Genomic DNA, 13143 nt, shown 5'->3' on the forward strand with positions numbered 1-13143 from the left:
TCGCTAAAAGTCCTATTCGGACGTGCAGCCTAGAGACTTAGAGTTCCAAGTTGATGATTGGGTGTTTCTGAAAGTTTCTCCTATGGAAGGCTTCTTGAGATTTGGGAAGAAGGGGAAGCTTGGTCCCCACTATATTGGGCCATATAAAATCCTGTGAAGGATCGGGAAGGTGGCTTATGACTTAGAATTGCCACAATAATTAGCTTCTGTACACCCAGTGTTTCATGTGTCTATGTTGAAGAAATTCATGGGATACCCTTCTCTTGTGGTTCCTATAGAGATTATAGGGTTTAAAGATAGCCTAACTTACAAAGAAATTCAAGTGGCTATCCTTGATCGTCAAATTCGCAAGCTCAAAACTAAGGAAATTGCCTTAGTGAAAGTGTATTGGAGGAATCAAAAGGTTGAAGAGGCTATGTGGGAAGCCGAAGAGGATATGAAGTCCAGATATCCCCATCTCTTTAGAGACCAAGCAGAAAATGTAGAAGGTAACTAACCTTCTCATTCAGACCTTATTTTAGTAGCCATTCAGTTAAGTACCTATTCAGTTCAGTATCTCAACAGTTCAGTAATCATGTATTCATTCAGTTTAGTATGCACGTGTTCATGACATTTCCGTGTTCATATGTTTTCGTCAGTCCTGTTTAACGTCCAGAGTTAGTCGTAGTTACAATAAGGACAATCATTCAAGGACGGATGATCCCAGGGGGAGATCATGTAACACTTTGTAAATCTGAATTTATTGTGAATGCATTAATTAAGTATTAATGTGAAGTCCTATCAGTATGAGTATGGGTGGAAACCATTATTTTGGAATCAAAACCGATAGCGAGGTGCATAAAAATTGATAGAATCAACTAAGTTTATGGGAGGTACATCTTATAGCCTTACACAGTGCAAGGCTATGAAAACTCATGACCATAGACAGTCTAAGGCACTGTACAGGGCATTAACATCAGTGCCCCTAACAGTGCAAGGGACTGTCCAGGGCATCAACCTCAGTGCCCCAGACAGTGCAAGGCACTATCCAGGGAATCAAACTCAGTGCCCCAGACAGTACAAGGCACTGTAGTTTGGCACCTCTGATGGCGCCTTGCACATTAATTTTGACACCCCTGATGATGCCTTGCGCCGGTGAGGTTTACCTGAGATACTTTTATTTTCCTCCTCAATTTTAGGACGTGTTCACTTATTTAAAAACCCTACATTGTTCCCCCACACCCCAAACACGAAAACCTACTCTAGAAAGGGAAGCTCTCAAGAATCTAACTTCCCCAAGGTCCCTTCATCATCCAATGTAAGTTCTAGCGATGATTCTAAGTTAATGTCAATTCTCCAACACCTTATTAACATGGATAAATCCTTCTACTCATTAGATATTCGATTGAGACACCATTATTGAGAAGGAAAACCGTAGAACTCGAATTCAAGAGGAGTGAACTTCGAAAAGGTAATGCTACTACTCCCTAATCATTTATAACTATCAATTGATGTGTTTTTGGGAGAATAGTAAATGGGTTTGATAAAGAGAACCATAGGAACTGTGCTAGGGTTTTGGATTGTTGAATTATGATTGTTGTAAACATTTGGGTGATGAGAAATGGTGTTAGTTACATCTATTTGGGATTGTACAATCACCTAAAAGTAGTAGAATGAGAACTTGGTAAAGGAAAGACCAATTACTAAGGGCTATGAGGCTTTACACCCATAAGGTGTTTGATAAAATTCTTAAGTTACTAAAACAGGAGAATTAGTGCTAATATTGGTTCTTCTTGATATATATATATATATATATATTGACATAGATTATCATTGAAAGAGGTGACGAACATCGTGATACTCTTAAAAGGGGCCAGAGCTAAGGTATGTGAGGCTAACTCTCTTTATGTTTGGGAATGTTTATGATTCTACCTACGTCCCATTCTTTATGACTATTACGAGCTTTCTCAGAATGTAATTATGCCTTAGTCCCATGAATAGTTGTAGAAATTCTATTCTCTAGATGGCATAGTTTATGCTTTATGCATTTTTGGGCCTGAGGCCGCAGTTATGTATACGTATATTTGGGCCCGAGGCCGCAGTTTGTGCATATATATATTGGGCCTGAGGACGCAATTTATTTATTCAGATTAACAGTTGGTTCATCATTCAGAAGAGGGAGTATTCATAACTTTACTTCCTATGTTTAGTTCAGTTATCGGTTATTAGCTTTAGTTATCGGTTATTAGTTTCAGTTTCAGTATTTACAGTTCCTTCTTTCAGCTATTTTACATACCAATGCAATTCAAATGTACTGACGCCCCTTTTTACTCGGGGCCTGCATCTTGCGATGTAGGTAACGATATACAGGTTGTCGATTCTGCTTTCTAGGACATCTCGTATCAGCTATTGGTGAGCCCCAGTCTTTCGGGGCATTATCCCTTTTTTCAGTCTTCAGTCTTTGTAGTATTTCAGTTAGTAAGGTATGCCGGGGACCTTGTCCTGGTAAACAATTAGCATTTCAGTATTCTTTGAGGCTTCGTAGACTATACTTCAGTCAGTCAGATGTTAGCAGACTTTTATGTGTTAGCCTTGTCGGCTACTCATTTACACTTGCAGACATTTTAGTATTTTCCACATAAGCCAGCCAGTTCTGTAGCTACCACATACGCAGCACCTCCTCTAGCTCGAGGCACCATAACAATTACAAGGTGTGGTGCAGTTAGGGGTGGCGCACAGAGTTTGGGATTACCCGGTCATTTCTATGCTATGAGGGGTCGCCAGAGTTCAGTGGCTTCTCTAGACGTTGTCACAGGTATATTAACTGTCCACTCTCATGATGTGTATGCTCTTATTGATCCTGCTTCCTCTTTGCCTTATGTTACTCCCTATGTTGTTAAGGGATTTGGGATAGAATTAGAACAGCTCCATGAGCTGTTCTCTGTATCTACTACGGTTGGTGAGTCTATCATGGCTGCGCGGGTTTATAGGGATTGTGTTGTCACAGTGCGTGGTCGGGACACCATGGCCGATCTTATTGAAATGGGGATGGATGATTTTGATGTAATAATGGGAATGGATTGACTTTATTCATGATTTGCCAAGCTTGACTTTCGAACCAGGACCGTTAGGTTTGAATTTCTAAATGAGTCAGTGATTGAATGGAAGGGGGATGATATGGTGCTGAAGGGTAGGTTTATTTCTTACCTTAAGGTCACGAAGATGATTAACAAAGGGTGTATTTACCATTTGGCCCGGGTTACAAACATCGATGCTGAGGCACCTACACTTGAGTCGGTGCCTGTTATGAATGAATTTTTGGAGGTCTTTCCGGATGAGCTCCTTGGGATCCCGCCAGACAGAGAGGTTGATTGTGGGATTGATGTGATTCCAAGAACACAACCTATATCTATTCCACCCTACAGAATGGCACCGGCAGAATTGAAAGATCTAAAATAACAATTGAAAGATTTGTTAGAGAAGGGTTTCGTCCGGCCAAGTATGTCTCCTTGGGGAGCACCAATCCTCTTTGTAGAAAAGAAAGATGGGTCATTAAGGATGTGTATTGACTATCGGCAGTTCAATAAGGTTACAATAAAAAATAAGTAGCCACTACTAAGGATAGATAACTTATTTAATCAATTGCAGGGTGCTAAGTACTTCTTCAAGATTGATTTAAGATCCGGGTATCACCAATTGAAGATCAGGGAACAGGATATTCCGAGAACAACTTTCAGGACCTGGTATGGGCATTTTGAATTTTTGGTAATATCTTTTGGGCTAACAAATGCCCCGGCAACTTTCATGGATCTTATGAATCGGTTCTTCAATCCTTTCCTCGACTCCTTCGTAATAGTGTTTATTGACGTTATCCTTGTATATTCTCGGCGTTGGGAGGACCATGCCGATCATCTCAGGGTAGTTTTGCAGACCCTATATCAACACCAGTTATATGCAAAGTTTTCGATATGTGAATTTTGGCTTGAATCTGTCACGTTCTTGGGTCATGTTGTCTCTAGAGAAGGAATTGAGGTTGATCCTCAGAAGATTACAGTTGTGATAAATCGGCCTAGACCTACTCCTCCAACTGAGATTCGTAATTTCTTGGGCATAGCTGGATATTACAGGAAGTTTGTGGTGCGGTTCTCCACTCTTGCCTCTCCCTTGACTAAATTGACATAGAAGGCAGTTAAGTTCCAATGGTCGGATGCTTGTGAATGAATCGTCCAGGAATTGAAATCAAGATTGACTACGGCACCGGTATTGACTCTACTAGAGGTACAAATGGGTTTATGGTATATTTTGATGCTTTAAGAATCAGACTTGGGTGTGTATTAATGCAACGCCGCAAGGTGATAGCTTATGCTTCTAGGGAACTTAAGAATCATGAAAAGAATTATCCAACACATGACTTGGAGCTTGCAGCGGTGGTCTTTGCATTGAAGGGTCCATATGGATATATTCACGGACCATAAGAGCCTTCAATATATTTTCAAATAGAAGGAATTGAATCTGAGGCAAAGGAAATAGGTGGAGTTACTCAAAGATTACGACATCGATATTCTGTATCATCCGGGGAAGGCAAATGTTGTGGCAGATGCTCTTAGCCGGAAATTTATGGGTAGTTTGGCTCACTTGGAGGCATATCAAAGTTCGTTAGCCAAGGAGGTTCATCGGTTGGCTAGTTTGGGAGTTTGCCTTGCGGACTCTAATGAAGGAGGGGTGATTGTGCAAAATAGAGCTGAATCGTCGCTTGTGGTGGAAGTCAAGGAGAGGCAATTCAATGATCCATTGTTCGTACAACTAAAGGAGGGGATTCATAAACATAAGACCATTGCCTTTTCTTTTGGCGTGGATGATGGTACCCTAAGGTACCAAGGGTGTCTATGTGTTCCAAATGTGGATGGTCTCCGGGAATGAATCATGACTGAGGCTCACACTTCTAGGTATTCCGTGCACCCGGGCTCTACAAAGATGTATCATGATCTTAGGAAAGTCTATTGGTGGAACGATATGAAGAGGAATGTAGCGGACTTTGTGGCAAGATGTCCAAAGTGTCAGCAAGTGAAGGCCGAACACCAAAGGCTCGGTGGGTTGGCACAGAACATAGAGATTCCGACAAGGAAGTGGGAGATGATCAATATGGACTTTGTGGTAGGGCTATCTCGCACTCTATGCAAATTCGACGCGATTTGGGTGATTGTGGATGGACTCTCGAATTCAGCACACTTCTTGGCGGTTAAGGCTACCGACATAGCAGAACAGTATGCTCAGTTGTATATCAAGGAAATAGTCAGGTTGCATGGCACTCCAGTTTCTATTATCTCCGATGTAGGAGCACAGTTCACGGCTAAGTTTTAGAAGAAATTTCAGCATGGTTTGGGTAATCAGATGAATCTTAGTGCAACTTTCCATCCACTGACCGATGGGCAGGCAGAGCGGACTAATCAGACGCTTGAGGATATGTTGCGTGCTTGTATTCTTGACTTCAAAGGTAGCTGGGATGATCATTTGCCGCTCATAGAGTTTGCCTACGACAACAGCTATCATGCCAACATTCAGATGGTGCTGTTCGAGGGTTTATATGGTATGGGATTTAGATATCCCATTGGGTGGTTTGAGATTGGGGAAGAGGAGTTGATAGGGCCAGACCTCGTCCATCAGGCTACAGAAAAGGTTATAATCATTAAGGAGCGGTTGAAAACTGCTTAGAGTCATCAAAAGTCCTATTCAGATGTTCGTCGTAGGGAGTTGAAGTTCAAAGAAGATGATTGGGTATTCTTGAAGGTTTCCCCTATAAAGGGTATAATGCGGTTCGGTAAGAAAGGGTAATTGAGTCCGAGGTATGTCAGACCATACATAATCATTCAGAGGATTGGCTAGGTAGCTTACAGGCTAGAACTACCTCCAGAGATGTCATTAGTGCACCCGGTTTTTCATGTATCCATGTTGAAGAAGGTGGTTGGAGATTTGCCGCTTATTATTTTGGTAGAGACTATTTAGGTTAATGAAGAATTGACTTATGAAGAAATCCCAATTGCCATTCTTGATAGGCATGTTCGAAAGTTGAGGAACAACGAAATTGCCTCTGTAAAGGTATTAAGGCGAAACCAACAAGTCGAAGAGGCCACCTGGGAGGCCGAGGAAGAAATGAAGAAGAAGTACTCTAATTTATTCAAATAGCTATGTAATTGTATCTATGATGTTAAGAGCTAATTTTCTGCAAATCATATATTACCTAGTACATCTTATATTAAAAATACTCCCTCTTGGTAATACAATGTTCATGGCATCGTTTCCGGTGTTGTTTACATATTATTTTGTATCGTCGTGTTGTGTTTATGATGTTATGATTGGTTTATGGGATTATCAGACAGGTGAATAGGCCTAGTTACGGGGGATACTCTGGCAAAAATTTTGGAAATTTTGGGAGTTAGTAGAAATTTGGGAACTGTTGGTGTGTGTCATAGCAGCTGAGTCACATAGGTTTCTAATGGCGGGTTTTAGCCCTCATTTTAGGATGAATGATCTTAAGCGGGGGAGGATGTAAGGCCCCAAAAAATTTTGCCTAAAAACCCGGGGTTTCGTGGTGCCGAAGTAGGCTTATGAGTTGACGAATATGGTACGGACGTTTTGGGTTGAACAGTGCGCTGGGGAGTAAAGGAAAATATTTCGTAGAAAAAGACATTTTTGCGGCCCACTATGCGGCCGCAGAATGACCGTAGAGTGAAGTAGAAAACTGGGCAAGTTTGGATGATATTGTGCGGTCCACTCTGCGATCGCAAAACTATTTTGCGGGTCGCATATCGACCACGGAAGAAGCATAAAAATTTACGGAGGGATGCTCTACGATGCATTATGCAACCGTAGAATAGGTCTGCGTACCGCATATTGATCGCAGAGTGGGGCAACCTTGCCCAGTTCCAGAGGGCCAATTATGCTACCGATTTGCGGACCGCAAATCCATTCTGCGGTCACTCTGCAACCCCAGATTGTGTTTCGGAGCTTCATTTTTCTGGTTTTATAAACCCGATCCCTTTCTTATAAAACACTGTTAAGGGTCATTTTTTATGGTTCAAACTTACATTTTAGAGAGAGAGGAAGGTGGTCTAGAGTGAGAAGATGAGTTCTAAGTCATTTGTTCATCAATCTTTGTTCAAACCTCGAAGATTTCTCTATGGTAACTCACAAGGTCTTCAACCAAAAGGTAAGATTCAAAACCCTAACCTTTAATTTCGAAATATAACTAAAAAATGGGCAAAATTAGTAAAGCAATTCATGGGTGTGGGAGTTCTTTATTTTACATTCATGTACCATCTATGGTAGTGGGACGATTATTGGGCTCCTTTGGATGAACTTTGGGTAGTGGGGTGAATGAATCCATCATAGGAGGACCTTGAAACATTAATGCACACCTAGTGTTTGATAAAATGCTCAAGTGAGCTGGAACTATGAACTCCTTCCTAATTTATGTTCAATTTTGCTATATCTTTAAATAAATCGAAGTGGCTAGGATTTCTGGAACATTGTAGTAAATTAAAAAGCTCGAGGCAAGGTATGTTGGCTAAACTTCTCTCTTAGAATTGAATTTCCACGATGATCTTGTAAGTCACGAGTTGTACGTTATGAATTGACTTTTCTGAATAGGTTTGGCATCGGATGATGTATATATATATATATATATATATATATATATATATATATGAATATGTTCAAAATGTGTTCCGGAATGTTCTTATCATATTGTGCTATTCTTCGGGGGAGTATTTGAAGTATGAGTATGTATTAAAATGTTGTGACTTCAAGTCAAGTCCAAATGAAAGTGATCACATCAAATTGTATAAGAGGTCATATGTGCCTAAGACCCTAATTTGCTCAAGTATGTGCTTAAAGTCTTAATTTGAAAGGCCTTGTTGTTGATTGTCCATGATAATGATTGAAAGTGGAATAGTGAGCATGAATTATGAAGTATGGCCAATGTGCCAAGAATGTTTTTGCGTTATGGCCAATGATGACAATGAAATGAATGACTTGTAAAAGAATATGAACTGAGCGGTAAATACTCTTATAATAAATGCCTTGAGAGTATCATTTAGCCACCGAGGAAGGGTAGGTCGGAATAACCTAACACCAAAACTACAAGTGCCGGTGTAGGAGTGACTAAGGGGCAAATCCCCGTGTTAATGTGATGAGACTGTTTCCCCTTATATGGGATGAGATTGGTGTGTTGAGATGTTTTCCCCTTAAATGGAATGAGATTATTGCTAGCGAGATGTGTTGTGATGTCGATCCACACGGCATTGTGGTGAGACGGCTTAGCCGATCGGACGCTATGTCGCGTACATGGTGGTATTGTGACTGTACCTCTCGGGGTGAGACGGCTTAGCCGGTCGAGCCGGTGGTATATCGGTGCTAAAGATCTCCCAACTGAAATTATTGAGACCTATTTTGAACTGTAACTTGACACCTTGATATTGTTTGAGTCTTTTATTGATTTCATGTTTTATTCTTCATCTACTGCGGCTCGTTCTATTGAGGGGGTGATTATTTTTACATACTAGTAGTATTATATATGTACTAACGTCCCTTTTGCCTGGGGCGCTGCATCTTTAATGGATGCATGTGGTTCAATAGCAGGTGGTATTGATCAGTGATAGCAGCACACCCTCTCTTCAGCTGATTTAGTGAGCCCCAGTTCATTTCGGGGTCCGGTATCTTTTATCCTTTGTACATAGAGTTTTGAGGTATAGCCGGGGCCTTGTTGCCGGCACTATCATAGCACTCTTGTGTTCCTGTTAAAGGCTCCGTAGATATAGTATGGGATGTATCTGATTTTGGAAAGGTTAAACTAAATATGTTATAATTGTATCATTTATTCCACTTTAACTATGACTGTACAACGTACTGTTTTGAAGACTTGTTAATGACGTAACTAATGGAAATGATCTGCTGTTGTTCACATGACTTCTTACTGACTAATTAATGAAATGCATTCTCATCTTCATTTGTGGGTGAGTTGGGTAGACGACGCTAAGCAGTCTTGCTCGACCAGGGTAACTCTGTAGAGCGTCGGTCGCGCTCCCCGAGGTTAGGGTGTGACACGCACATCTCTGCATGTATTTCTTCCAACAGTCTAGTTGCTTCAGCGGTGTCTACACATCTCAGCAAACCTAAGTCTGGGGTCCTCTTGTACAAGACTTTCCCATTGAGGAAAAAGTGGTTTGCCAACCTCTTGAGGGCCCGCTTTTGACCATTAGTATCATTATCTAGGTATTCTCTGGCTGTAAGGAATCTCTTGATGTCGTGATGCCATGGTTTACCATCGGGTTCTTCATCTTCATGGAAGCAATAGGCATGTTGATCCTTGATCTCTACCTCGATATGGTCGATGTAGTTCTTGCCATGATGCTGAATTATAAATGATAGTGTTGCAAGGGCGTCATCGAACTCGTTCTGAATCCTGGGGACGTGCTTGAACTCAATCTTTGTGAACTTCTTGCATAGCTCCTTCACGCAGTGCAGCTATAGTAGCATCTTAACATTCTCGGTGGACCATTCTCCTTGGACTTGGTGCCATTCTGATTCCAAGGATGCACGCTTCATATTCAACCATATTATTGGTATAAGGGAATCTTATCTTTGCCGATGCTGGGTAGTTCTATCCGGATTCCGAAATCAGGACTGCCCAATTCTGACTCCTTTGAAATTTGCCGCTCCATCAAAAACATTCTCCACCCAGGGTACGATTCTACAATATCCTCCCCGGCAAATAGTACTTCTTCATCGGGGAAATACATGGTAAGCGGTTCGTAATCTCCATCCACTGGATTCTCGGCGAGGTGGTCGGCTAAAGCATGTCCTTTGATAGCCTTCTGAGTTATGTACACAATGTCAAATTCGCTGAGGAGAATTTGACATTTAGCATGCTTTTCGGTAGTCATTGTCTTCTGAAAAGTGTACTCGAGCGGGTCGAGCCCAGATATCAGATGCGTAGTGTTTGCCGACATGTAATGCCTTAGCTTCTGATCAATCCAAGTCATAACACATCAAGTGTGTTCTATCAAGGTATACTTGGCCTCCTACAGTGTGAACTTCTTGCTTAAGTAGTAGATGGCCTACTCCTTTCTCCTAGTTTCGTCATGCTGCACCAACACGCAGCCGAAGGCGTTGTCCAAGACTGACATATAGAGCAACAATGGTTTCCCTGGTTCGGGGGGAACCAACACTGGCGGGTTTGAAAAATACTCTTTAATCCTGTCGAAGGATTTCTGACACTCCTCCGTCCATTTCGTGGAAGCATCCTTCTTTAGCAGCTTGAAAGTACGTTCATAGATTATCGTGGACTGGGCTATGAAATGGCTGATGTAATTCAATCGTCCCAGGAAACTCATGACATCTTTATTGCTATTTGGTGGCAGTAATTCCTGGATGACCTTGATTATTAATAGATCCATTTCTATCCCCTTCCCTCTTACAATGAAACCCAATAGTTTCGCAGGCATTCGAAAAATTTCTTCAAGTCGTCCAAGTGCTCTGAACTCTTTCGAGACTTATGATGATGTCATGCACATACACTTCAATCTCCTTATGAATCATATCGTGAAAGAGGGTCATCATAGCCCACATGTAGGTGGCGTCGGTGTTCTTGAGATTGAATAACATAACTCTATAACAGTAGACTCCCCAAGGCGTGGTGAAGGATTTCTTCTCTGCGTCTTCCTCGTGTATTAAGATTTGATGGTATCCAATGAAACAATCCACAAACGACTGCAGTTCATGCTTAACGCAATTGTCGATGAGGATGCGGATATTTCGCATGGGAATTCATCCTTTGGACTAGATTTGTTGAGATCCCAGTAGTCCACACATATTCTGATCTTTCCGTCCTTCTAGGGCACTGGGACGATGTTTGCCAACCAGCTTGGATAGTTGGTTACCTTTACTACATTGGCTTCTATTTGTTTGGTTACTTCTTCCTTTATCCTCAGACATAAATCAGGTTTGAACTTTCTGGGCTTCAGCTTGACTGACGGTGTGGTAGGGTCAGTGGGCAGTCAATGCGAGACAATGTCGGTTCTTAGTCTTGGCATGTCATTATAGGACCATGCGAACACGTCAACGTACTGTCGGAGGAGCTCAATCATTTTTTCCTTTTGCTCGAATTCTAGGTGAATGCTGATTCTTATTTATTTTACGTCTTCTTCATTTCCCATATTGACCATTTCTGTTTCTTCGAGGTTGGGATTTTTTTGACCCTTCAGTTGTTCGATCTCCTATGGGAGATTGTCTAGCATCATACTCTCATCATATTCCTCGTAATTCAGGTCGTTGCGCTCAACAATTTCGTTACATGTCATAATCATGGTGAAAAATAGTGAAGATTTTTACCGGAGAAGGAAGATTGAATCGTTGAAGGCAGAGGATCATCGGTTAAACTCTATTGTCCTTATGTCACTGAGTTTGAACTCTTGACATCGAATCGTCATGATGAACTCTGAGAATGAACTCCATGCATGCTCCGATTTGACAAGACACGAAGGAAAATCAGAGATTTGATATTGCGTCTTTCGGTCTAGGGTTTTAGGGTTTAGATGTTTGAATTTTATGATTGAAAAAGGGAATTTACAGCAGGATTCACTGACTTCAGGAGGCAAAAGGTAATTTCAGGCTCCGACTCGAATGATCATAGTAGAACCCAGGTGATTTGAACTTTCGTTTTTGATTCTAGGGTTAAGCTTTGGAGATTTCGAATTTGTGTGATGACATGGGAATGAAATTGGCGAGATTCGCGGTTGGGGAAGACAGAATGAGCGAATTCATGGCTAATTTGTTGACCTTGCCCGGACTTGTGCAAGGTTTTGTTATTGATGGAGGCTGGAAAGATGAGAGAAAGCAGATAGAAAAGGGAAAGGGGGCGGCAGGGTCAATAGAGAATGATTAGAGTTTTGGGTGTTAAACGGTTAGTCTCTAGGTTAAGAATGAGGGAATTATTTTAGGCCATTGATCTTTTAGATCAATGGTTATGATATTTAGGGATTTAACAATTCTTTGTGGGGAATTTTGGTGTCCGTTGGATTCATGTGATCCAACGGTTAGGATTAAATGGTGTGAGTGTTTAGAAATTAAAAAGAAAATGAAGTGAAAATCGTGGGCCATTGATCAAAGAAATGAACAACCCATATGACTTTGTGTTTGTTCTGTGAGTGAGAGAGACGAGTGACGTGGCGCACTCTCATTTGCTAAGAGAGGATGTCACGGATAACCAAGGTGGCAAATGAGATGGGTGTTTGGACTGGGTGAGGTCCGAATTGGGCTTTGTATTTAGGCTAAAATAATTTTACTAATAGCCACTTTGTAATTAATTAAGGAGTTGCAATTGTAGCCTTTTAGTTTTTATACCTTTTGAAATTAATTTAAATAAACTTAATTATTTTAATAAAATGTAGTAAGAATTATAATTATCAAATACACTACTAATTATTATAATTATTTACTTGTAACAATACTTTGTTTTTTTTCTAGATTGTAACACTCCTTTTGAATTATTAACATAGTAACCTAATAAACCAGAAATTAATGATCAATTTATTAAATTAATTATAGAACTTACATATAGAAATTATTTTAATAATCCTAAAATAGTAAATATATTTGTAATTACACAATACTAATACTAAATGATTAATTTCAAAAACTAATACTAAATTAATTTGTAGAAATAGGTACTTATTTATAGAAAATATTTTCAAAATATTTATTGTAAATTATTAAGTATAAATTAATTTTTAAAAGGGAGGGTCAAAATTGGCCGTCAACAATAACAATCGACTCCTACACCGGCACGTGTAGTTTCGGGCGTGGGCCTTACAACCCACCCTTCCTCGGCTCGCTAATGATACTCCAAAAAAATATTTTGTTTGTCCCACAAAGAAAACAGAAATACAAATACAATCGCCTCATAACCTTTCACACCATATATCACTTCATTAGTATTTTCAACCGCTCACAACATCATTATCTCATCGGCTCATTTGGCCATACATATAATTTTTCATTCATAGAACGATGGCCGTATCTCATACTACACACTTTCATTTCTTCACTTTCAAGGATCATCATCATAAACATCAACATATAGAATATTCCGGAAAATGATAACTTTAA

The 13143-nt window shown here is 40.4% G+C and overlaps 1 protein-coding gene across 1 annotated transcript; it reads right to left on the reverse strand.

Moving 5' to 3' along the window:
* Nucleotides 1-9009: 9009 nt before the first annotated feature.
* LOC138895943 (uncharacterized) lies at nucleotides 9010-9920 on the reverse strand. Its single transcript, XM_070180708.1, has 2 exons — nucleotides 9756-9920; nucleotides 9010-9486 (listed from the first exon to the last, which is right to left on the reverse strand). Exons 1-2 carry the CDS (start codon nucleotides 9918-9920, stop codon nucleotides 9010-9012), a joined length of 642 nt encoding a protein of 213 aa, XP_070036809.1.
* Between the last annotated feature and the right edge of the window lie 3223 nt (nucleotides 9921-13143).

This window comes from Nicotiana tomentosiformis, chromosome 7 (assembly GCF_000390325.3).
Source record: "Nicotiana tomentosiformis chromosome 7, ASM39032v3, whole genome shotgun sequence".
Lineage (NCBI taxonomy): Eukaryota > Viridiplantae > Streptophyta > Magnoliopsida > Solanales > Solanaceae > Nicotiana > Nicotiana tomentosiformis.